Genomic DNA, 24547 nt, shown 5'->3' on the forward strand with positions numbered 1-24547 from the left:
TTAGCAGATACACCACATATAGGCCTGCAGTCTATGTATATATTATATTTATGTATCTTCACCAATTGTTTAATGTATACCATTGAGTGGAATGTTTGGTGTGAAATGTGAAAAACAACCAGAACATGCCGTTTACTATAGATACTGTTACACCATAGAGTTCCATTTCAACCTGTGGACGTGTTGGATTAAATCATGGCCAGATGAGGAAGCTTGGCCGCCATCATCGATCCAAGCAAAATTCATTCTGAAAGCAATCTGAAGTACTTGAAGGATACCGCTAAGAGTATTTTGCATGTTACGTCGTTAACCTGTTTTAACAACTCTTCAATGCGCAAAAAAGTCGACTTCTTGAGTTCTGTCAGTCGTCGATGAGCTGTGATTTTCTGGATTTGCAAGATGGCGGCAATCTGGCTTCAGCAGCTGATGTCAATGAGCGTAGCACTTCCCTTAGTCACGTCACACAGAACATTAATGTCTCAGGAAGTTTTTATAATTTACGACATCTAAAACAAATTGAATTAGACAGTTCGAAAAAGTACTTGGAAAATTATTAATTTAATGTGTGGAGAAAAGGAGTTTTATTTCAATTTGCCCGCGTCACGTGATGCGTCCCCAGCCGGCCGCGATGGAGACGCCACCGGCTGCGGCAGATTGTCTTTTTAAGGTGCTGTCGCCGGCCCCGTCGAGCTTACAAACCCGGAGTGTTTTCGCAATACAAGTGTGGTTCTTTTGGTTCTTCCCTTTCTCAATACAAGTGTTCGTTTTCGTCTTATTTGACCCCACAGTCGTGACCTTTCCCCTTTTCCGTTACGTCATCCCGTATGCGGGGTCACGGATTTAAAAGTTCAAAAATCCATTGGATTCAAGACCTTCGACTGTGTAACCCCGGTGTTGGTCACATCTTCTTCTTCTTACTTACTTTTCTTCTTCCTCTTCGAAATGCAACCGGCATTGTTATTATTCCCACGTTATTTTGGGGTTGGCTGGGTAAGGTTTGTGGCCCAAGTCTTTCACGAACCAGCTGGCAAGGGTTGACGTTCGATGACGTAGTTCGGGCAGGAATTGGTAATTTGTCCGTGGTGCCGGCGATAACTCGCCTACTCTTCGCGAAGGACGCGTTATGAGGGTGTTCGACGTCCACCACATGATGCTGACCGACGGGACGCGCAGTTTAACGTCCATCCGAGGGACGACACACACATTGATGAATTACCCTGCCTGAGAAACACCTGGATGGCAGGTTATAGCTGGGTCGGGATTCGAACCCACAGCTTCGAGGAGAGTGTGCGAACCTCTACACTAGGTCATCCTGCCATTCCTGGTGCTGTTCACGAAGGCCTTTTATCTTTCTGCTTCTTGCACAGTCCTTTTTTTATCTCACCTGGAACGAAGGTCAGGGGGGCTTATGCGATGGCGCGTTATCAGTCAGTCAGTCAATCCATCAGTCAGTCCGTCAGTCAGTCAGTCCATCAGTCAGTCCGTCAGTCAGTCTGTCCGTCAGTCAGTCCATGAGTCCATCAGTCAGTCCATCAGTCAGTTTGTCCGTCAGTCAGTCCATGAGTCCATCCATCAGTCAGTCCATCAGTCAGTCAGTCAGTCCGTCTGTCTGTAAACACTTGAAACTTCTTCTCCGAAACCGCTGATGGGATTGTGACCAAATTTGGCAGAAATGATATTTGTTGTGCTGCGACTAAAGTTTGTTCATGGCATTAAAACAATCGGGGTCTAAGGGGGTTTACCGGGGGTCAAAGTGGATCCAGGTTTGACCCCTTAAAATAGGTATTTGCTTTCTTTTCAGAAACTACACACACAATTTCGATGAAACTTCACCACAACCTTCATCATCCGTGATGTACCAAAGTTTGTTCACGACATCAGAAAAATTGGGGTCTGAGGAGGTAGGGGAGTGGCAGGTTAGTTGATACAACCTTCCTCCTTGCCCTCAGAAATGAAACTTGTGTAAGTGCTGCCCTCTGTTGTTGGCTAGTTGCATTACACACAATTGATAAGTAGGTCAAGAAGTTACAGACAAAGAGAGGGTGTGATTCTCCAAAAAACCTGATTTGTGTTGCATGTGCAAAAGCACACATAAGCATGTGGGTAACATGTGTTGCAAAAAACCCATGGATGGGTTAGATGATACAGTCTGAGTAGGTTAGTTGATAAGCGTATCAACTAACCCTACAGACCTGTATCAACTAATCCTACGGACCTGTATAAACTAACCCGACCGACCTGTATCGACTAACCCTACAGACCTGTATCAACTAACCCGACCGACCTGTATCGACTAATCCTACGGACCTGTATCAACTAACCCGACCGACCTGTATCAACTAACCCTACAGACCTGTATCAACTAACCCGACCGACCTGTATCAACTAATCCTACGGACCTGTATAAACTAACCCGACCGACCTGTATCAACTAACCCATTCATTTTTATTTTTTTTACAAGACAATGCTGTAGCCATTTGTAACTGGGCTTCATACATCATAATATATGTAGGCCTATATAGCCTACACTGTACAATGTACATCTTTAGAATATAAGAGTTGTGTCCATCTGAGTTGTGAATCTTGTTCCTTTCCTGGTATTTGATGCTTGCCGATTCATTTGTTTGGCAGGTCTTTTTTTTCTCTCTAACTTAACCTTTAGCCCTATTGTTAGATATACTTTATATTACCTATGTATACATAGCAGGTATACAACTGAATAAATAACAAACAAACAGCTTTAATTAACAGTGCTCATTGACTGAAAATACCATCAGTACAAATATTATACAGAAATGATGGTATGTAGCCGAGTTTGATGTGTATCTGTAATTATGTGCATGCTAATTTGTTACCATTGGCAGAAATACCATGAAAATCGATGTATCATCTAACTCATTCACCATGTAAATCAATGTATTTAACCAACCAAGGTGCATCAACTAACCCACTTGGTCAGGTCAGATGATACGTTTGACAAACAGTTTTTTGTGAGCCACCATTCCAAGTTTGATAATGCAGCGGATCTGGCCTGCTTCACAGATATGTACAATGAATGAATGAATGAATGATCGATCGTTTTAAGGCCATTTTTCTCCGCTAGAGCGGGGGTTAGCCTTGTGGGCCCCATGACAATCATGGTTCCCTGTTTGAGGCAATGTTTTTATGGCCGGATGCCCTTCCTGATGCCAACCCTTGGTCACACTCTCACGATGCGCAGGGATACAGTGTGCCTATTCTGAATCGGGGTTCACACCGTCATCATTCATCCCAGCAAGCTGGTACTCAATTTGCCGACCTCGGAAGGATGACAGGCTGAGTCAACCCCCATCGCGTTAATTCAGCGATCAACCGGGATTCGAACCCAGGATCCTAGGATCCCAAGCCGGCACCCTAACCGCTAAGCCAACGCCAGGCTATGTACAAGATGTACAAGTACAAGTATGTATGTACAAGACTGATATTTCTTTTGGACAATTCATGAATCCTGTCTAGCTAACAGTCTTCATTATAGGCCAACATAACTGAAAAGTGTATCAACTAACCTGCCTCTCCCCTACATGTGGTTGGGGCAGGGGGCGTTGCCCCTCAAAATAGGTATTTTTTTGTTTGTTTGTTTAAAGTCATATGATTATGTTAGTATGATTCTACATGTTTGCCGTGGGGGTTGTTGTGTGCAGATGATCTGGTGTTGATTGCGGAGGGTATGGATGGACTGAGGGAAGGGATGGGCAGGTGGGGGGAATGTATGGAGGCAGGGGGTCTGAAGGTGAATGTCGGAGGGACGAGGGTGATGGCGGGTGGTGGAGCGTGTGGTGGGGTGGAGGGAGCTGGGAGGTGGCCGTGTGCTGTGTGCGGGAGGGGTGTCGGAGTGAGCTCCATTCAATGTACAATGTGCGCTGAGTGGGTTCATCAAAAATGTAGTGGTCCGAGAGGGTCATTAACCAGTGTGGCAGCCACATTCAAGTGTAGGGTGTGCACAGAGGGAGCTGCGGATGGAGGAGGTGTTGGGTTGGATCTTGGAGACGACGTGAAGCTGGAAGGTGTGAAAACATTTTGCTGCCTCGGAGGCATGCTGAATGGAGAAGGTGGATCGGACTCGGCAGCGGTTGCTCGAGTGAGATGTGCGTGGGGGAAGTTTCGGGAACTGAGTGGCGTGCTGATGAGGAGGGGAGTGTCGCTGAAGCTGAAGGGAAAGGTGTATGCTGCATGTGTGAGAAGTGTTATGATTTATGGGAGCGAGACATGGGTAGTGAACGTAGAGCAGCAACGAAGGCTGGAAAGGGTGGAAATGCGAATGGTTCGATGGATGTGCGGAGTGTCGTTGAGAGAGAGGAAGACAAATGATGAATTGCGAAAGATGATGGGAATATTGCCTGTGATTGATGCTGTGAAGAGGAACAGGTTGAGATGGTTTGGTCATGTGTTGAGGAAGGATGAAAGTGACTGGTTGAGAAGAGTGATGGAAGTTAATGTAGAAGGAAGTAGAGGATGGGGAAGACCGAGAAAGACTTGGCTAAAGATGGTGGAAGACGAAATGCGGGCAAGGGGGTTAACAAGGAGAGATGCAGAAAATAGGGCAAAATGGAGAAGATTGTCATGGGGACCGCAAGGCTAACCCCCGCTCAAGCAGGGAAAATGGCCTTAAAATGCATGTTGTTGTTTGTTGTTGTTGATTCTACATGCTGCTCTGTCTTCTAGAAACCATTGAAATTGGTTTAAAATACCTTTAGTCAGTGCAGTACACTTTATTATACCAGGTGAGCGCCAGGGGTGTTTTCCCTATGTTTTATTTTTAAGGTAGAGAGTGCGTGACATTTGGTTGGCCTACTATAAATCTGGCTTCACCTGTGATTTGGAAGTAATAAACGATTTCCTCATGTTGTATTATGAAAATGGCCAATTTGCTGTTTTTGGTCATGTGCAGACAACTGGTATTCTGGAAGAATATACCATCCTGTGGAACCAGAAGCTCGGAGCTGGAATCAGTGGTCCAGTCAGGTACAATATATTTAATTTGCATGGTTTATGAAGCAGCCATTGAAAGAATTAAACATTGCGACCGAATGCTGAATATTGATATTAAAGGTAGTTTCCACAGGTATAGGTGTATTCTTGTCGTGATTTGAGATGCAGTTACTTTGCTTCAAACCGCGCACCATCTCAAACCTGCTTGCTCTCTTCCCATAGACCGTGTGTGAGAAAAGAAAGTGGCGAGAGGTTCGCCTTAAAAATGTTGTTGGATTGCCCCAAATCACGCAATGAGGTACGTTCTCACGTATGCTTCCGGAGCACACTCTGAGAAGGCTGAGATGGCGCTGGGGATTTATTGCCCGAACATGCTTTCTGGGGTTTTGTGCGATAACGCATTGTTTTGGCCTTCTGTAATACGCCATGACCTTACACGGTGCTCTATAAGGCTATCTAAGATCGGCATGGACTCTTCCGTCCATCCATGCTGGAAAGTCGACGGAAAAGGGGTGTGTGTCGGTTTTGGATGTTTAACATCCCATGGTCTCTATTAAAATGCATATTAGGAAATTATTGGCTGGTACAGGTAGCCTGTCATCCTTCCGAGGTCGGCTAATTGAGTACCAGTTCACTGGTAATTCCCTGTTTGTCGTAAAAGGCGACAAACAGGGTTTGCGGCAGGAAGGGCATCCGGCCGTAAAACATTGCTTCAAAAAGGGGACCAAAAAACAACAACCACGGTGCCCGAAAAAGGCCAACCCCCGCTTTGTGGGGAAAAATGGCCTCTAAAGGTGTTTTTTTGTTGTTGTTTTTTTTACAGGTAGTGGACAAAAATAAACAACTGAAAACACCGACAAAATTTCACTTAGTAGGGTGTTGGGCTTCCACGTGCATCCAGGATGGTCTGGAGTCGACGGGGGTCTGGAACTGTTCTGCAGGAAGGAATGTGGCACCATTCTTCCATAGGAAAGTTTTCCCATTCATGTCAGTTTGATGAAGGTGGAAACCGCTCTCATGGAAGCCTCTCCAGACGGTCCCACAAATGCTCCATGAGATTGAGGTCCTGCGATTGAGAAGGCAATGGAAGATTGATCACTTCGTCCTCGTGCTCCTCAAACCACCCGGTGATAACGCGTGCCCTGTGGACTGGAGCATTGCCATCCTGAAAGATACCCCTCCCACCAGGGAAGAAATGCTGCATCATTTGATCACTCGACTAAATTAGTGAGCGACATCAACCCTGCTAATGGAATGAGTGGATGCAGGCCATGCCGGGAAAATGCGCCCCATACTATTATGGAGTTACCAGAACCTTTTTTCCTGTTGGAACCAAGCATTCGGGCCTGTAGTGCTCCCTGGGATGTCACCACACGTGCTGCACGTCCATTCGTCGAGAACATGGTGAACGCCAACTCATCAGACCATACATATCACATTCGTCCACTGCTTGGCGGTCCACTGCCCATGCTCCTTGAATCACTGCACCTGCAAACGGGTGTTGCCAGCTGTGATGAGTGGGTCATGCATGGCAATATGGCAATGGTGTCCCACCCTGTGAAGTTCCCTTCTGATAGTTTTTGCTGTTCAGGATTCTCACGACCCACGTTAAGCTCCGCATGCAGTTTGTCCGGCATTGCTCTCCTGTTTCACCTCGCAGTCCGGACTCATGCTTCTCAAACTCTGCTGCTCTTGCACATCTTCTCTCTGCCCTGTTCACCCTATCATTTGCTTTAGGTCATCTTCCACCTGCTTGGAAATCCAACATCACTACATTAAAAGGTGCAATAACTAATCCTCTTTTTAATTCCAATGATGGTTGGTGTGTAGCCTGTGGCTGCTGGTTGCATCATTTTCTGGAGAGGAACGGTTGATGCAGTGCCTCTATAACTTATGTGGTGCTCATTTTGTCATCCTCAGAAGGATGACAGGCTGAGTCAACCCACCTGGTGTTATTTCAATGGTATGACAGGCACAAACTCTGGACCTTAAGATCTCAAGCCAACCACCTCAACCGTTAAGCCAACACCAAGCTTAGGTTACTTCCAATCATCAGCAGTCATGGAATTCATAATCACAGTTGATATCCTTTCTTTTCTTCAACTTCTCCAACAGCCTCATCTCAGATCATCAATTTGGATGCAGACCAGGTCATTCCACCTTGGGCATGCTGCTCCTGTCCAACAATTGATGGAGGCCCGCAATGTCAGACACGAGATCAAAGCCGTCTCTCGAGACATATCTCGAGCTTTCATTCCAGTTGGGCATCTCGCCTTGTTGAAGTGTCTGCCTATGGAATCCAAGGCCAAATCCACACATGGCATACTAACTTCCTATACTCTTGTAGGCACATGTGGTACACCACGGAATCCTTTCATCTCCTGTCCTGTCCAGGCTGGAGCATCCCAAGTCAGTATTCTGGGCTCAGTCTCTTTCCTGATCTTCATCAATGTTCCCTCTGACTCTCTGGAAAATCCTCTTTATCTATCTGCTGATGACTCCACCCTCTGCCGTGACATCCCTCATCCTTCAGATAGGCAGGCAGCCTCTTCGTCCCTCTCTTCAGATCTTGACAAAATCACAAATGGGTCAAACACTTCGAATATGTCTTTCAATTTTTTTTTTTTTTTTTTTTTTTTTTTTTGTATACAAGATCGAGGCTCGTGAAAGAGCGAACATTAATCACACAGAAAGACAAACCGACACATAAAACATAAAACATCGGGAGCGGTAGACAAGATGGGGAGAGAGGGGGAAGGACACAAACACAACATTTGAGAGCAGGGACCGAGAGACATGGAGACATCGAGAGATCTGAGAGAGGGCGAGGGCTTTGGGGGGGGGGGCATGGGAAGGGGGCGGTGGGAGAGGTATAAAACATATGGACACTGCCAGGACTTCCAGGAAAGAAGTTGGAATTTCAAACAAGGTGGATCTGGGGTGAATTAGCGGGGGTAGAAAAGATCAAGGTTTTGGATGGGGGAAGATAAGAGATGGTGGTGAACAGCTGTTTTAAAGACCTGGAGGGAGGAGTGGGATTGAAGGGAGTGAGGGAGTTTGTTCCAGAGGCGGGAGAAAAGAGGAATGAAAGAGTGAAGGTGAGCAGAGTGCCGAGATTTCGGCAGTTTAACCATCAGAGGGTTGCTGGCAGATCTTGTGCGACCTGTAGGAATATTTGGGGGACAGAGCACAGAGAGAGCTGGGGGTGCAAGGCCGGAGAGGAGTCGGTAGAAGACAGAAAGACCACCTACCTGCCTGTGGTGAGTGAGTGAAAGGCCCTCAGAGATAGCTTCATCGCGGGAGATTCCAATAATTCTGAAAGCTTTGGTTTCAACAGCGTGAAGCCGAGCTAGGTGTGAGGCAGGAGCACCGGCCCATAGGGGAGAACAGTATTCCATTGAGCTGCGGATGAAAGCCTTGTATGTGGTGAGGAGCTCAGGTGTGCCGAGGAAGGACTTCGCACGACGGAGGATGCCCAGTCGGCGACTGGCTTTGGAGGCCAGCTTGGAAATGTGGTTTTCCCAAGAAAGATCATGGCAGATAGTGAGACCCAAAATCTTGAGCGACAGAACTTCTTGGAGAGGATTGTTGAGAAAGTAGATGGGAGGGTTGTCCAGTCGATCTTTTCGGAGAGACATAGTAAGAGTGTGAGATTTGTCAGGATTGAAAGACATGTTCCACTTGTTTGACCAGTCTGTGATTTTGTCCAGGTCTTCAGAGAGTGAGGAGGCAGCAGACTGCCAATCTGAGGGAAGAGGAATGGAGCGGCAGAGAGTGGAGTCGTCAGCAAAGAGATAGAGAGGATTTTCGAGAGAGTCAGAGAGATCATTGATGAAGACCAGAAAAAGCACGGGGCCCAGAACACTGCCTTGGGGAACTCCAGCCTGAACAGGAAGAGGAGATGAGAGAAACCCATTCAGGGCCACACGTTGACGACGACTAGAGAGGAAGTCCGCCAGCCATGCGTGGAGATTTCCATGGATACCAAAGGAGGAGAGTTTGGTGAGCAGAGCGGGGTGCCAGACCGTGTCGAAGGCACGTGATATGTCGAGGGAGACAGCTCTAATTTCCTGTTTGGCATTGAGGACCTCCATCCATTGTTGAGACAGCAGAAGCAGCATGTCCAGAGTAGAGTGACCTGGTCTGAAACCAAATTGATGATCAGAGATCAAGCCATTGGAGAAGAGGAAAGATTTCATATCCGAAGTAATGATGGATTCCATGACTTTGCTGATAATTGGGAGAAGGCTGATTGGTCTGTAGTTGCTAGGATCTGTTTTTGCACCTTTTTTGTGCAAAGCGGTGATGTTGGCTGATTTCCAAGCAGATGGCAGTTGACCTTGAGCAAAAGAGAGGGTGAAGAGAACAGAGAGAGGGTGAGATAGAGCAGCAGAGCAGGATTTTAGGACCCGTGGGCTGATGCCGTCGGGTCCAGTTGCAGAATCAGAGTCGAGGGTTGACAGAAACTTTTCCACCTTGTCAGGAGGAAAGGACACGGAGTCCAGGAGCAGCAGGGTACGACTGGGTATGGTGGGTACAGAGAGGGATGGGTTTGGGACACAAGATTTAGAGGCAAACACAGAGTTGAGGCATTCAGCTTTTTCACGTGCGGAGTCAGCTGTGTAGCCGTTTGAGGTAAGGGAGGGCATGGAGGGGGAACAAACACCAGAAACGGATTTGACCAGACGCCACCAGGATTTGGAAGAGGGAGACAGATGAGAGAGTTCGGTCTTGAGAACGGAGAGATATTGTTTCCTGGCTCTCCTGAGGGTGGACACACACTTGTTTCGGGCTTTGTGAAAGGAAATGAGATTTCCTTCCGTTGGATTTGCTTTCCAGGAGACGAAGGCAAGTTGTTTCTGGGCAACAGCCTCACCACAAGATTCCGTGTACCATGGACGGGAGGAAGGGTATGACAACTGAAGACGAGATGGGATAAATCTGTGCATGAGAGAGAGCAATTTACTTTGGAAGAATTCCCAGGATGAGTTGATGTCAGAGGTGGTAGAGATGGGAGACCAGTCCAGATGATTGATGGCTGCTTGAAGACCGTGCCAGTTGGCCTGAGTGAAATGCCAGACTCGTCGACGCTGAGCAGGCTCCCTGAGGATGGTCAGAGAGATGTCCACTTTAACAAGGACATGATCAGATGATCCGATCGGAGCAGAAGAAGAGCAGCAGACATTTTCAGGGAAGTTAGTCATAACCAAGTCCAGAAGAGAAGATGTTCCGTTGACTGAGATCCGGGTCGGGAAATTGACAGATTGTGTCAGTCCCAGTGAGTCGCAGAAGTCCTTTGCTGAGGAGCCATGGCTGGTGAGAGAGGTACCCACACCCAGCCAACTGGCATGATGACAGTTGAAATCACCACATATGAGGAAGAGAGAGTTGGGATGAGTAGATAGAAGTTGGTCCATATCATCAGACAGCGAGATGTAGATGGAGTCATCACTGTTTGGTGGACGGTACAACACACATATGAACAAGAGGTGGGAGCGAAGGGGAAGCCATAGCCAGAGGTATTCCTGGGGGTGAGGTGGAGAGAGTGCAGTGCAGGGCGAGTGAGGAAGAGAGTTTTTGATAAAGATAGCAACCCCGCCTCCAGGACGAGGCTCAGGTCTATCATACCGGAGGAGGGAGTAGCCCGGGAGAGATACTATGGAATCAGAGACATCATAAAGGAGGAAAGTTTCTGTTAAGCAGATCACGTCTGGTTTGACAGAAGCAACCTGTATGGAGAGATCAGTTAAGTTTGAACGAAGGCCCCGGATGTTTGAGGTCCATACCGTTAATGAAGAGGAAGGGGGAGCATCAGATACAGAACAGGGGGGAGGAGGGGTAGGGTAAGATGTGGAAGAGGTGGAAGAGGTAGGGAGAGCTGTTGAAGGTGTGTCAGAGATTTCAGAATAGCTCGGAGAAAGGGAAGGATGGGGCGGACAAAAGGTTTGATGGTGATTGGGTGAGCCACAATGAGGTGTTATTTGAGGAGGGGGAAGAGCGAGGCAGAAGGTTGGGGGAGATGGAGGTGAGAGTTTGAAGGGGGAAGAAGCGGGGAGGACGCTTTGAGGAGGGGGAGTGAGAGGGGGGAAATTGAGAAGCAATGAGGGTGGGGAGATTTGAAGGGGAGGGGTGAGGGGGGAGTTTGGGAGGGAAGGGACAAGGGGAGGGATTTGAAAGGGATGGGATATGGGGGAGATTTGGAGGGGAGGGGTGAGGCAGGAGTCTAGGAGGGGAGGGGCGAGGGGGCGTCTTGGCGGGGAGGGGTGAGGGGGTAGTTTAGGAGGGAGGGGGCAAGGGGGGAGATTTGAAAGGGATGGGTGATGGGGAAGATTTGGAGGGGAGGGGTGATGGGGAAGATTTGGAGGGGAGGAGTTATGGGGAAGATTTGGAGGGGAGGGGTGAGATTGGATTTTTGAAAGTGTACGATTTATGGGAAACGAACATTTATTGCAAAATGAGTTTCTTGTGACCTTCGAGTTAAAAATACGTTTAAGGACGCTGGATGGAGGATGGAGTGCAGGAGAGTTTAGGGAATGTAGAAAAAAGGCACTATAGGAGATGGATATTTTTTTTGGGATGAATTGATTTGGTGAGCAAGTCGAAAGCAGCCTTTTAAAGAAGAAGAAGAAAAAGGTGTTATAAAATATGACGGAATACATAACTTGAGGGGAAAGTGTAAACATTGAAGGTTAATGAGTGAAAACTATCTGGGGAAATGGGGGAGAAACACGTGGTCGAAGAACGAACGAACGAATAAGAATGAATAAACGAATGAGAACAGAGAAGGAAATGTTGTTTGTTTGTTTGTTTTTTTTTTAGTTTTTTTTTAGTTGAGATTTACACAAGGAAGTAGGCTATGGGTGAAAAGCCTGGGAATACAGAGAACGAAAGTTATTGGATCACAAACGACGGACCGCTGAGAGAAAAACCAAAGCCTCAAGGTTGTACAGTGCACACTGTACAAGGCCTCAAGACACGACACAAATTAACACGATTTTCAATACAGGTATGAAAGATTTGCACCGAAAAATCTACGTCGGGACACAATATACGTACAACACCATAAATAAATACAGTTTTAACGAAAATACAAATGGGAACAATCACTTAACTTCGATTTCAAATCGTTCGCGACGCGGCAAAGGCCTTGCTCGCGACACGGCAAACAGACGATCAATTTATGAAAGATAAACCGAGAAACAACCAAAGTTGCACACAATAACTTCACACACCGAAAGATAAATACAGTTTCGACAAAATACAATTGTGAACAGACTTAACTTCGAAAAACGTGGAGACCGTGTGGAGCTTCGAAAATCCCTCCCACCGTCTCCGAGATCTCCAAATCTCAATCCTGACAAATCTCACTTTCCCACTATCTCTCTGAAAGGAATGTCTGGCAAACTCTCCATCTACTTTCTTAACAATCCTCTTGAGGAAATTCTGTCACAAACTCCTGGGCCCCACCTCCAGCCCTGATCTTTCTTTGGCAATCCACATTTCAATGTTTGCTTCCAAAGCCAGCTGCATCCTCAGTCATACAAGTCCTTCCTTGGCACACCTGAACTCCTATTCACCTACAAGGCCTTCATCCGCAGCTTGATGGAGTACTGCTCGCCCCTCTGGGCTGGCACCCCTGCCTCACATCTTGCTTAATTTGACGCTGTGGAAACGAAGGTCTTCAAGATTAATGGAATCTCCCACGACCCAGCTTATCACTTCCGTGGCTTATCACTTCCGGCCTGGACCTGAATGCTTGGTTCAATAGAATATTCTTCTTTTGTATGCAGTACGTGGCTCAGGGCTGTAGGTAGCATCATTTGCTGGGGGCACAGCTGTGCCACTGATGCAGTTCCCCCCTGCATATTAGAGCAGCCATTTGTAATTTAGTGATGGCTCGCCTACTCTTCGCGAAGGTCACCATAGGATCTTTAACGTCCACCAACTAATCCTAGCAGACGGGACACCAAGGTTACAGTCCATCTGAGGGATGGCGCACACGTCCATGAATTGCCCCGCATGCGAAACACTAGGATGCCAGTTGATAGCTGGGCCAAGATGAGTGTGCATGCTTCAACGCCCGAGGCCATCCTGCCAGCCTCTCGGCCCTAGGCCATCCTGCCAACCTATAACATATTAATTTCAAGGAAGTTAATAGAAAATGAATAAATTAATTTACTTGTACATGGGCTTTGAACCTGTCTTCGCAGCTTTGGATGGGAACCACGAAAGAGCTCAACACAAACTTGTATTACCGTGGTGGCTAAACTTTCACCTGCTTTTAATTTTCGGTATGTTTTTAAATTGATTAATCTTATGATTCTTTTCCAGAAGTTTTAAATGAAGGAAGCATAGGTGTCGAGGCTGTCGCATTGTGTTTTGTTTTCTGCATTGTTTGACCCTCTGCTTTGCCTTGCAGGTAAAGGTGCACCTTATGTGTTGTAACCACCCTAACGTTGTGCAGCTGCACCATGTGTATGCGAACACACTTCAGCTGCCTCATGAATCGATGGCCAGGTGACTTGTGATTGCTTGAGAGATGCAAGAAAAACTATCCGACTATTCCGATTGCTAAACTGGTTTACTGATTGATGTGGGGATTGTTTATGAGGTTGTATTGACCTTCTGAATCCTTGCAAGTTGGAAGTGGGGAGAGGGAGGTTGCATTCCTTATTTTTTTATTGTTTATATTTCTTCCATTATCATTTCCTCAAGTTCCTTTTTATGGGATTTTTTTCAATTCAATTTTTCAAACTGAGTTAAGATACTGGACTTGGCATCCCATAACTTGTGGGTTGTTTCCAGTCAAAGACGTCAGTCGTCAGTATTAAGGATTTGGACTTGGCCTTTTGCAAATCGACCCTTGCGTCTCCCATAGAGTATAGCACTTTCAAAATGACGTAATCCGCCACAGATTGCTCGGCGTGCATGCGCCGAAACCCCTAGTAACTACGTCATTCGGGGCGGCCCTGGACATTTCATTCCTGCCAGATAAGGATTGTGGCATGAAACGGCTAAAACGACTTTTAAAGAAGCCGAAAATACTTGTAACGCACCTGTGAGAAAGGGGTGTACCTCTGCACAACCAAACAGTTGGAGAACTTCCTGATCAATTCGTCCAAAAAGTTGATATCTTTGAGTACGCACTATAAAAACTACTGCAAATGTGGGCCCCTGAGAGGCCCGGAGGGTCGTAGACGGCCGCATAGACACAGATGGGAAAGTCATATCTGGGACTTGTTGATTCACAGGGTAAGGTTAAAATGATGATATGTACTATTGCTCATGTTTGGGAGGGATGTGGGGTAGCGTGGTTCAAGTTATTATTGTGGTTGAAGTTATCAATTTATCGAGGTGGTGTGGGTCAAGTCATCGAAGTGGACATTGTTAAAGTGGACATCTCTCTGACCATACTCAGAGAGCCTCCTCACTCCTCAGCGTCGACGAGTCTGGCATTTTACTCAGGCCAACTGGCACGGTCTTCAAGCAGCCATCAATCATCTGGACTGGTCTCCCATCTCTACCGCCTCTGACATCAACTCATCCTGGGAATTCTTCCAAAGTAAATTGCTCTCTCTCATGCACAGATTTATCCCATCTCGTCTTCAGTTGTCATATCCTTCCTCCCGTCCATGGTACACGGAATCTTGTGGTGAGGCTATTGCCCAGAAACAACTTGCTTTCGTCTCCTGGAAAGCAAATCCAACGGAAGGAAATCTCATTTCCTTTCACAAAGCCCGAAACATGTGTGTGTCCACCCTCAGGAGAGCCAGGAAACAATATCTCTCCGTTCTCAGGACTGAACTCTCTTATCTGTCTCCCTCTTCCAAATCCTGGTGGCATCTGGTCAAATCTGTTTCTGGTGTTTGTTCCCCCCTCCATCCCCTCCCTCACCTCAAATGGCCACACGGCTGACTCCGCACGTGAAAAAGCTGAATGCCTCAACTCTGTGTTTGCCTCTAAATCTTGTGTCCCAAACCCATCCCTCTCTGTACCCACCGTACCCAGCTGCTCCTGGACTCTGTGTCCTTTCCTCCTGACAAGGTGGAAAAGTTTCTGTCAACCCTCGACTCTGATTCTGCAACTGGACCTGACGGCATCAGCCCACGGGTCCTAAAATCCTGTTCTTCCGCTCTTTCACTCCCTCTCTCTGTTCTCTTCACCCTCGCTTTTGCTCAAGGTCATCTTCCATCTGCTTGGAAATCTGCCAACATCACCGCTTTGCACAAAAAAGGTGCAAAAACAGATCCCAGCAATTACAGACCAATCAGCCTTCTCCCAATTATCAGCAAAGTCATGGAATCCATCATTGCTTCAGATATGAAATCTTTCCTCTTCTCCAATGGCTTGATCTCTGATCATCAATTTGGTTTCAGACCTGGTCACTCTACTCTGGACATGCTGCTTCTGCTTTCTAAACAATGGATGGAGGTCCTCAATGCCAAACAGTAAATTAGAGCAGCCTCCCTTGACATATCACGTGCCTTCGATACGGTCTGGCACCCCGCTCTGCTCACCAAACTCTCCTCTTCTGGTATCCATGGAAATCTCCACGCATGGCTGGCGGACTTCCTCTCTAGTCGTAGTCAACGTGTGGCCCTGAATGGGTTTCTCTCATCTCCTCTTCCTGTTCAGGCTGGAGTTCCCCAAGGCAGTGTTCTGGGCCCTGTGCTTTTTCTGGCCTTCATCAATGTTCTCTCTGACTCTCTTGAAAATCCTCTCTATCTCTTTGCTGATGACTCTACTCTCTGTCGCTCCATTCTTCATCCCTCAGATCGGCAGTCTGCAGCCTCCTCACTCTCTGCAGACCTGGACAAAATCACAGACTGGGCAAACAAGTGGAACATGTCTTTCAATCCTGACAAATCTCACACTCTTACGATGCCTCTCCGAAAAGACCGACTGGACAACCCTCCCATCCACTTTCTGAATAATCCTCTCCAAGAAGTTCTGTCACTCAAGCTTTTGGGTCTCACTATCTGCCATGATCTTTCCTGGGAAGACCACATTTCAAATCTGGCCTCCAAAGCCAGTCGCCGACTGGGCATCCTCCGTCGTGCGAAGTCCTTCCTTGGCACACCTGAGCTCCTCACCACATACAAGGCTTTCATCCGCAGCTCAATGGAATACTGCTCTCCCCTCTGGGCTGGTGCTCCTGCCTCACACCTAGCTCATCTTCACGCTGTTGAAACCAAAGCATTCAGAATCATTGGAATCTCCCGCAATGAAGCTAACTCCGAGGGCCTCTCACTCACTCACCACAGGCAGGTTGGTGGTCTTTCCGTCTTCTACCGACTCCTCTCTGGCCTTGCCCCCCCCCCCCACCCCCCCCCCCCCCCCAGCTCTCTCTGGGCTCTGTCCCGCAAATATTCCTACAGGTCGCACAAGATCTGCCTGCAACCCTCTTATGGTTAAACTGCCAAAATCAAGACTCTCTGCTCACCTTCACTCCTTCATTCCTCTTTTCTCCCGCCTCTGGAACAAACTCCCTCACTCTCTTCAATCCCACTCCACCCTCCAGGTCTTTAAAACAGCTGTTCACCACCATCTCTTATCTTCCCCCATCCAAAACCTTGATCTTTTCTACCCCCGCTAATTTCATCCCAATTCCACTTTTTTGAAATACCAACTTCTGTCCTGGAAGTCCTTGGTGCCCTTGTGTTTTATACTTCTCCCTCCCCCCCCCCCCCCCCTTCCCACGCCTCCTCCCCCCAAGCCCTCTCCCTTCCACACATCTCCCTGCTCTCAAATGTTGTGTTTGTGTGCTTCCCCTTCTCTCCCCATCTTGTCTTCCGCTCCCTCTTTTTATATATTTTGTTTGTGAAGTAAATGTTAGCTCTTTCACGAGCCTCGATTCAGCATACAAAAAAAAAAAAAAAAAAAAAAATCGAGTTATTGGTTGTTGGTTGGGTTAAAAAAAAATCCAGCACTCTCAGCAATAACCTTCACGTTTGGGGTAATCGGATTGCCTCACCCAGTCGTCTAAATGTGGTCATTCCCCTCATTGTGGTTGACTCTTAATGCACTGGCCGCTTTGCTACCCCCTTGCACCAATCGTAATCATAGTTATCTCCTTGACTTCTCTTTGATGGGGTTTCCTGGTAGATACGACTGATCCCCATTGACACTGTTCTTTTTCTCTGCCTGTTAAGAGCCCGTTTGTTGATTGTGATGGAGATGATGGAAGGAGGAGAGCTGTTCCACAGGATCAGCCAATGTCGACATTTCACTGAGAAGCAGGCCAGCCAAGTCGCTAAACAGGTTGAGTAGCCTTGGCCTGCGCTCCACTGTGTCGGGTTGTGGCGAGCCACAGCCCTGTCAGAAGATTTGATTACCGACTATCATTGCGGTTCACCCATTTTCTGAAGTTTTTATGTTGTTGTTCTTTTCCCCATCCATCAGGTGGCGATGGCATTGCAGCATTGTCATTCCCTCAATGTGGCTCATCGGGACCTAAAGCCAGAAAACTTACTGTTCAAAGATAACACGCTGGTACGTGTCCTGGCGATCCTCACTTTAATGTTGTTGGTCATTTATGAGTGGTAAATCGTAACGCTGATGTAGATTTTGAGGCCCAAGTGCAGCCAGTGCAGCACACCAATGCTTTGAGCAATTGACAGAAAGAATGAATGAATATGAATGATCGTTTTAAGGCCATTTTCCCCGCTAGAGCGGGGGTTAGCCTTGCATGCCGCATGACAATCATGGTTCCCTGTTTGAGGCAATGTTTTATGGCCATATGCCTTTCCTGACGCCAACCCTTAATCGCCTCTTTCGATGCGCAGGGATACGGTGTACCGTACCTATTCTAAATCAGGGTACACACCGGGATCATTCATCCCAGCAAGCTGGTACTCAATTTGCTGACCTCAGAAGGATGACAGGCTGGGTCAACCCCCCTGGCGTTAATTCAGCGATCGACCGGGATTCAAACTCAGGATCCTAGGATCCCAAGCTGGCACCCTAACCGCTAAGCCAACACCAGGCTGCAATTGACCGAAAGAGACCCCCCCTTTATTACCTCCGCCACTGAATGTTTTGTATTAACTTGTGCATGTATTAATTGTTTAAGCGATTCTTCACCATTGAGAGATGGGGCAAAAAACAATATTGTTATGGCCATGGGTTTTGAGGATTGCTTCGAGGGGGAGCCTCAGTTCCACCCCAGACTACCGGACCTGAGGCCACATAGCTAGGATAACCCTACCACCCGGGCAGGTTGCTAATCAACCGCGAGTGACAATCAGTTTACCTGTGGGTCACGTGGCTTTCCAACCAGGTCAAACACCCTCGATATGCACTAATCTTATCTTTTTAAGTCTTGATTAGATGCAGCCGAGCGAAAACTGCCAGTGCACATCGGACATAGACTGGAGCCAATTAGTTGGGGTAGAAAACCTGAGTTGTTGGGGTAGAAAACTACATGCGGACGATACTCGACCAATGAACGTAAGGACAAGCACAGACAGATCGGAAGAACAATCAAGAACGAGGGGGGTTCTTTACAAAGATGGGGACGAGGGGCAGCATATAGTAAATTTCAAAGCAACAAAAACAATTCAACTTGCAAGCAATTGATGTTTCTCTTGCTAATTGGGACAAGACCTCCATTTGCATCAGCAAGTTTGTTTTAACCTGTTTAATTGCAGAGATGGTGTGCCATTCATCTTCCAAGTTGGAAAGATGGATTAATGCACATTGTATTGTCTTTTCTCACTTTAGGATGCTCCACTGCAGCTCTGCGATTTTGGATTCGCTAAGGTTGATCAGGGCGACCTCATGACGCCACAGTTCACTCCCTACTATGCTGCTCCGCAGGTGACCTTTCGTAGACTCGCATTGCACTTTTTACCTTTCCCTGTCGTGAGCGGTTAGGATGCTGGCTTGGGATCCTTGGATCCTGGGTTCGAATCCCGGTCAATCGCTGAATTAATGCCAGGGGGGTTGACTCAGCCTGTCATCCTTCCGAGGTCGGCAAATTGAGTACCAATTCACTGGTAATTCCCTGTGTGTCGCAAGAGGTGACTAACAGGGTTGGAGGCAGGAAGGGCATCCGGCCATAAAACATTGCTTCAAAAAGGGGACCACGGTGCCCAAAAAAGGCCAACCCCTGCTCTGCGGGGAAAAATGGCCTCTAAAGGTGGTTCCTGTCGTGCCACATCTGTTAAACCACTCTATGTGTCTTTGCAGGTATTAGAAGCACAAAAAAGGCACAGGAAAGAAAAGGCTGGAATAATTCCAACGTCACCAACGCCGTACACCTACAATAAGGTGTGACCCTTATCAAGTGACCGTGTGCAGCAAGTGTCTTTTTTTTGGTTTGATGAGCTTCAGGTCTCGCGGAAAACACTCGCCTTTGAGATGTAAAAGCTGTTATTTTCGTTTCGCCGCAACTGTTGTCCCCTTTTGAGTGTTGTGTATAACATCCGTTCCATTGGTGAAAGTGCTATTTGCATCAGTAAGAGTAGTGATCTAGGACTTTCACTTGTGTGTATTGACATGCAGAGCTGTGACCTGTGGTCTATGGGGGTGATAATCTACGTGATGCTGTGCGGGTACCCACCGTTTCACTCAGAGCAACATGGACACTGCGTGCCTAAGGACATGCGGCGCAAGATCATGCTGGGCCGTTTTAATTTTCCAGAGGAGGAGTGGGGCCAGATCTCGGAATTGGCGAAGGATATTGTGAGGAAGTACGTGCACATGACGCAGAGGATTATATGTCTGAATTAGCAAGAGCCCGGACATTATAATTGCTATACGGATCTTAAAATGGAAGCGTTTCGTTGAGATCAAATACTTGCTCTGCGGGGATGATCGGGCAGCAGGAGTAACCATTTTGGGTTTTATCCTTCACATGATTAATCATGGTCTCATTTGAGTGCTGGATTGACCGAGTTTGTGCGAATTTTGCCTTCACATGACCGATTCAGGCTTCTGCGCGTAAAGCCAGAGGAACGACTCACGGTCGCCGAAGTCCTTGCACATCCCTGGCTCAACTCCCTGGAGGCAATGGACAATGTTTTGCCTTCATCAAACTTTCTCATGGACAAGGTTAGCTGTGAGCAGACTGTTATTTGAGAATGTTGGGAAACTATATTGCCAACATAGACCGCTGTTCCACTTTCACAGCAAACACCTTTGTGGCCATTAGGTTGCCATGGCGGAGCTCCAACAGGTGCATGCGGAGCAGCTGGCAAGCATGCGTATGCCTGAGTGCAATGTCACGCTGAAGCCACTTACATCAGTCAATAACCCCATCCTGAGAAAGCGCAAAATGTTCAGGTGATGATAGAATACACTCCTTTGCCCGAATGCAGAACTCCACCTTTTCCCCAAATTCCCAACATTTTCAAAAAACGCTTTCCGGAGTATTCTTCTTCCATTAACATGCAGGACGGAGTTGTGCACCGGATGCCAGAACGATGCTATGGGGCAGCTGCCAAAGGGAGATGACTGTCCTGATGACATCATGGCAAACGACAATATTCAGTGCTTATCCCGATTGGCCTGCCACTCCCAGAGGGCTGAAGACCAGGCCGTGGGGAAGCTTCGTGACGTCATCGCACAATGCATCCTGCCCCAGCGAGGTAAGTGAAATTTGTTTTTTTCACTTTTGCTTCTGTAAGCGATCTTGCACAAATAGTAGAGAATTGAGGATGCGGAAGTGATGAGGTAGATCGAAGAATACATTGTGGGATGAGATCATTACCTCTGCCACCGAAGTTGGACGGAGGCTATGTCTTCACTCGTCTGTTTGTTTGTGAGGACTATGTCTCAAAAAGTTATGGAAGGCTTCAGACGAAACCTGGTGGAGAGTTTGGGTGTGTGACGAGGACGAATTGATTAGGTGAAGATCTGAATGTGGATTCGGATACGAGAATAATTTAATCTTTAAGTGATTCTTCACAATTGAGAGATCGGTGAAAAGCAATTATATAATATGATATTTAAAAAAAGTTGCGGACAAATTATGACAAAACGAGGTGGATGAGTTGGTTCGGTGACGAGAACAAGCCGATTCGATTTTGGTTCAGGTCCGAATCCAGATCCGGCCTATTAGTGGGATCCAAAACATAAAGTGCCCAGCCTGACGGAGGTATGCGCTCTACCGAGTGCCGTTCAAGTTGACTCTGTATCTTACCAATTGCAACCATTTTCTTTGCAAACCCTTTATTCGGCATGAGACTTGAACAGGCCTCGGTTTCCAATAAATAAGCTGCAGGTTTTGATGCGAATGTGAAACAGGTCAAAGCTTTCAACATTGGTATTGCCCACAGACAAGGAGTAGCACAATCGGGTTGTTTTTCATGCAGACGGGTTGATCACTTCTTACTTTTACCTCTGCCACCAAAGGTGGTGGGTGGTTCGTGTGCAGCCACCCGGCTGCTGGTTGCATCATTTTTCTGTGGGCGCGTCTGCCGCTGATGCAATGCCTCTCTATAACCAGTTATGTGGTACTCATTTTGCCGACCTCGGAAGGATGACAGGCTGAGTCAACCCCACCTGGCGTTAATTCAACGGGATTCGAACTCAGGACCTTAGGATCCCAAGCCCGCCTCCCTAACCATTAGGACAACGCCAGGTGATGCCACCGAAAGTGGAAGGTTGTGTTTTCACCCATGTATGTCTGTTTTTCAGTGAATAAAAGGTTGTGGACGGATTTAGGCAAAACCTGGTGGACAGGTTGGGTGTGCGACAAGGACGAATTGATTAGATTTTGGTGGATGAATCCAGATCCGCATATGAGGTTTTTATTAATTTTTCAAGTGATTCTTCACCATTGAGTGATAGGGCCGAATACGATATATAGCATGATGTTTCAAAAAGTTGTGGACGAGTTGGTTAGGCGACAAGAACAAGCCGATTAGATTTTGGTCCTGGTCCAAATTAGGATCCGGCCTATCAATGGGATACAAAACGTAAACTGTTCAGGCTGGCGGAGTTATGCGCTCTACCGATTACCGTTCTCGTGGCTTCTCCTGTATTTTTTTTTTAACTTTCTCCTTGTCCAGGACACACACACACCCTCCTTGTTTATTTTACTTTGTATGATTCCTGCACTCCTTTGTGTCATCCCCTACTGCAGGTTATTCTTTCCTCTTCACATTTGTTCATCCACTTGTTTCCGCTTTTCATTGTATGAGGCCTCTCGTCATTTCGCAGATTGGTTTTTTTTACCAAAGACAGCATGTTGTACTTCACAAACCTATCGCATGTCTGAGTGTCAATGAGGAAGTAAAATTAAGTAAATCACGAAAAATGACCTTCTATAACGCAGTTGTTGTCGTGGCGGCTGTGTCCTTGTCCGTGTGCTCCTTCCGTGTACTTTTCTATTGCTCTGAGAAGTATTACTGCATTATTTTTAGGTAGTAGGTTGTAGACAGCAACCGCCCAGTGTCGTACTACCGTCTTGACTTAGGAGCGTTGAAGTGGTGCCCGGAACCACCTTACACTCTCCGTGTCAGGATTGCTGGTCTTACTTCCTGTCTCGCTCAAACTACAGCTACCAGGCCAGCTTCAATCTCTCTCTCACAAACAAACATCATACACTTTTCATCATACACTTTTCTTCTCTTTTATTTAAGGCCTGGCCTCGATGAGGGCTATACAGTCTGTGTCTGGAGCCTTCAACATAAAAAATTTTTTTATAATCATATGATCCTCTCATGTCCTTCTAGCTAAAGGGTTCCTGCGGTGTTGAATAATAAATGTTTCCATTCAAACCGCTGCATAAATAAATCATTAGTGCTGCTTCTTCTTCCATGTCTGAGAGGCTTTTAAAACGGGCAACTGTGATTAAATGAACAAATTTTTGTTCCAATTAAATCGATGTTATTATACTATGATGGAAGAAAATCTTTGAAATAAAGCGTGACGGAGAATAAATGACGGAGAAACTTGGCTCCTTCTATGTATTAAGATTGTAGCCATTGCCATCTTGCTCTACCATGAGCCAACATTTAATTATTTCTGAGCCAAACGTGCAAAAGGTCGGTGAACTGATGCATGCAGTTAGCGGTCGGCATTTGTTATATTTCACATCTTCATCCTTCCGATGGACGCTTCATGAATGTTCATTTCTGTATTTTATTTATTTTTGGAACTGTATGTTACAACGTCATGTGTTGTTTAAATACCACAAATATCCCAGCTTGAGGTCATCATAATAAAACTGCAATAACCGACTTGTAACTCAGACTTGCAATGAGCAATAGCTTTGGTTAATGGCAGCAATGACATTCTATGGCACTTTTGAGTTGTTTTAACAACATTTGTTTTTTATTTTGTCAAATGTGCAAGTTCTGGTTATAAAATTTCAACTGAATTGACTTTTTAAAATCTTTATGGGACATCCTTCCCCATGACAGATGAGGAGGTGGAACAATGGAAGCTGTGCCAGGCCATGCACGAAGCATGGATCTGCTGTCACCACCAACATCTGTTGCAGAATGCACTGCAGAGCATCGGATGGAATGGTATAATGGAACACTTCAGAAAAGGGGATGTGGTAGGTAGAGGGCCATCTTAGGGGGAGTGAGGGACATCTAGGAGGCTGAGGGGTGTTTGAGGAGCGAGTGCGGGGGGGTTGAGGTTGAGTGGGGGTAGGGAGGATGGAGCGAGAAGGGCCTCTGGGAGGTGTAGATCTGTGAGGGTGAGGGGCATCAGAGGGAGGTTGGGGAGTGTCCTGGAGGGTGTGAGATCTGTGAGGGAGAGGGGGGTCAGAGGGAGGTGGGGGAGCGTCCTGGAGGGTGTGACATCCACGAGGGAGAGGGGGGGTCAGAGGGAGGCAGCAGGAGTGGCGGCGGGGGGGGGGGGGGGTTATAAAAATGTTTTAACCAAATAGATGGATGATATTCACGCGTCATCAACCTCAGACTAACTGCAACAATTTGGTAAACTATTTCTCCTATTTGTCCAAGGCTCTTTTTTTGAGGAGAGGGTGGACCGTCTCCGTCTGGCTGAGCTCTTGCGACATTTCATAGAAGAGGAAGAGAAACATCAATGAAACATCTGCCACATGTTTCCCTGCATGAAAACAAACTTTAAAACCATTTTAATGCTCATGCAGTCTGGAATTATTTAACAGGGAATCTCCATCTTTCCTTTGCAAGGATATAGGGAATGTGCAGCCTGTATTTTAGAACTTGTCTTTGTAAATGTGTGCTGTGAAATAAAATTATCAAACACGTCAAAAACCTGAATTCCAATTTGCCTTTTTAAATTTATTTTTGCTCACTGCTCAGACACCATTTGCAGATTCACCGAGTGATTACACGGTGATCGATTTGCCATTTATTTTTCTCCATTGTTTACATTAAAAATGCACAACAACTTAATAGCATTTTATGTATGTATGTATATGAAGGGAATCTATCTCTTTCACTGGTGCAATGGAGTATTTCAATTAATGGGAGACACAGCCTTACCCTAAAACACATAAGATATAACTATTGAACAGGGGTATTCTATGATTGGCTGTGGTGTGGATGCTTTATGGACTAATTATGGGACGCCCTTTGACCTTTACACAGCTCCGGAGGCAGGAGGCGCAGAATAAACAACAATAATAATACA

At 46.6% G+C, this 24547-nt stretch overlaps 1 protein-coding gene across 2 annotated transcripts; it reads left to right on the plus strand.

Annotated features, from left to right (window-relative positions):
• Window positions 1–589: 589 nt before the first annotated feature.
• MAPKAPK5 (MAPK activated protein kinase 5) lies at window positions 590–24174 on the plus strand. 2 transcript variants are annotated; one of them, XM_068136145.2, is made up of 14 exons: window positions 590–667; window positions 4929–5002; window positions 5192–5267; window positions 13389–13486; window positions 17122–17230; window positions 17372–17461; window positions 18692–18787; window positions 19160–19240; window positions 19475–19662; window positions 19903–20023; window positions 20124–20254; window positions 20366–20559; window positions 23341–23448; window positions 23893–24174. In XM_068136145.2, exons 1-14 carry the CDS (start codon window positions 608–610, stop codon window positions 23976–23978), a joined length of 1512 nt encoding a protein of 503 aa, XP_067992246.1. In that variant the 5' UTR covers window positions 590–607; the 3' UTR covers window positions 23979–24174. The 2 variants fall into 2 exon arrangements, with proteins under 2 accessions (XP_067992246.1, XP_067992247.1); XM_068136146.2 differs by lacking the exon at window positions 18692–18787 and having other exon boundaries at window positions 600–667.
• Window positions 24175–24547: the final 373 nt, after the last annotated feature.

Source organism: Myxine glutinosa, chromosome 14 (assembly GCF_964187855.1).
Source record: "Myxine glutinosa chromosome 14, kmMyxGlut1.1, whole genome shotgun sequence".
In the NCBI taxonomy this organism is placed as follows: Eukaryota; Metazoa; Chordata; class Myxini; order Myxiniformes; family Myxinidae; genus Myxine; species Myxine glutinosa.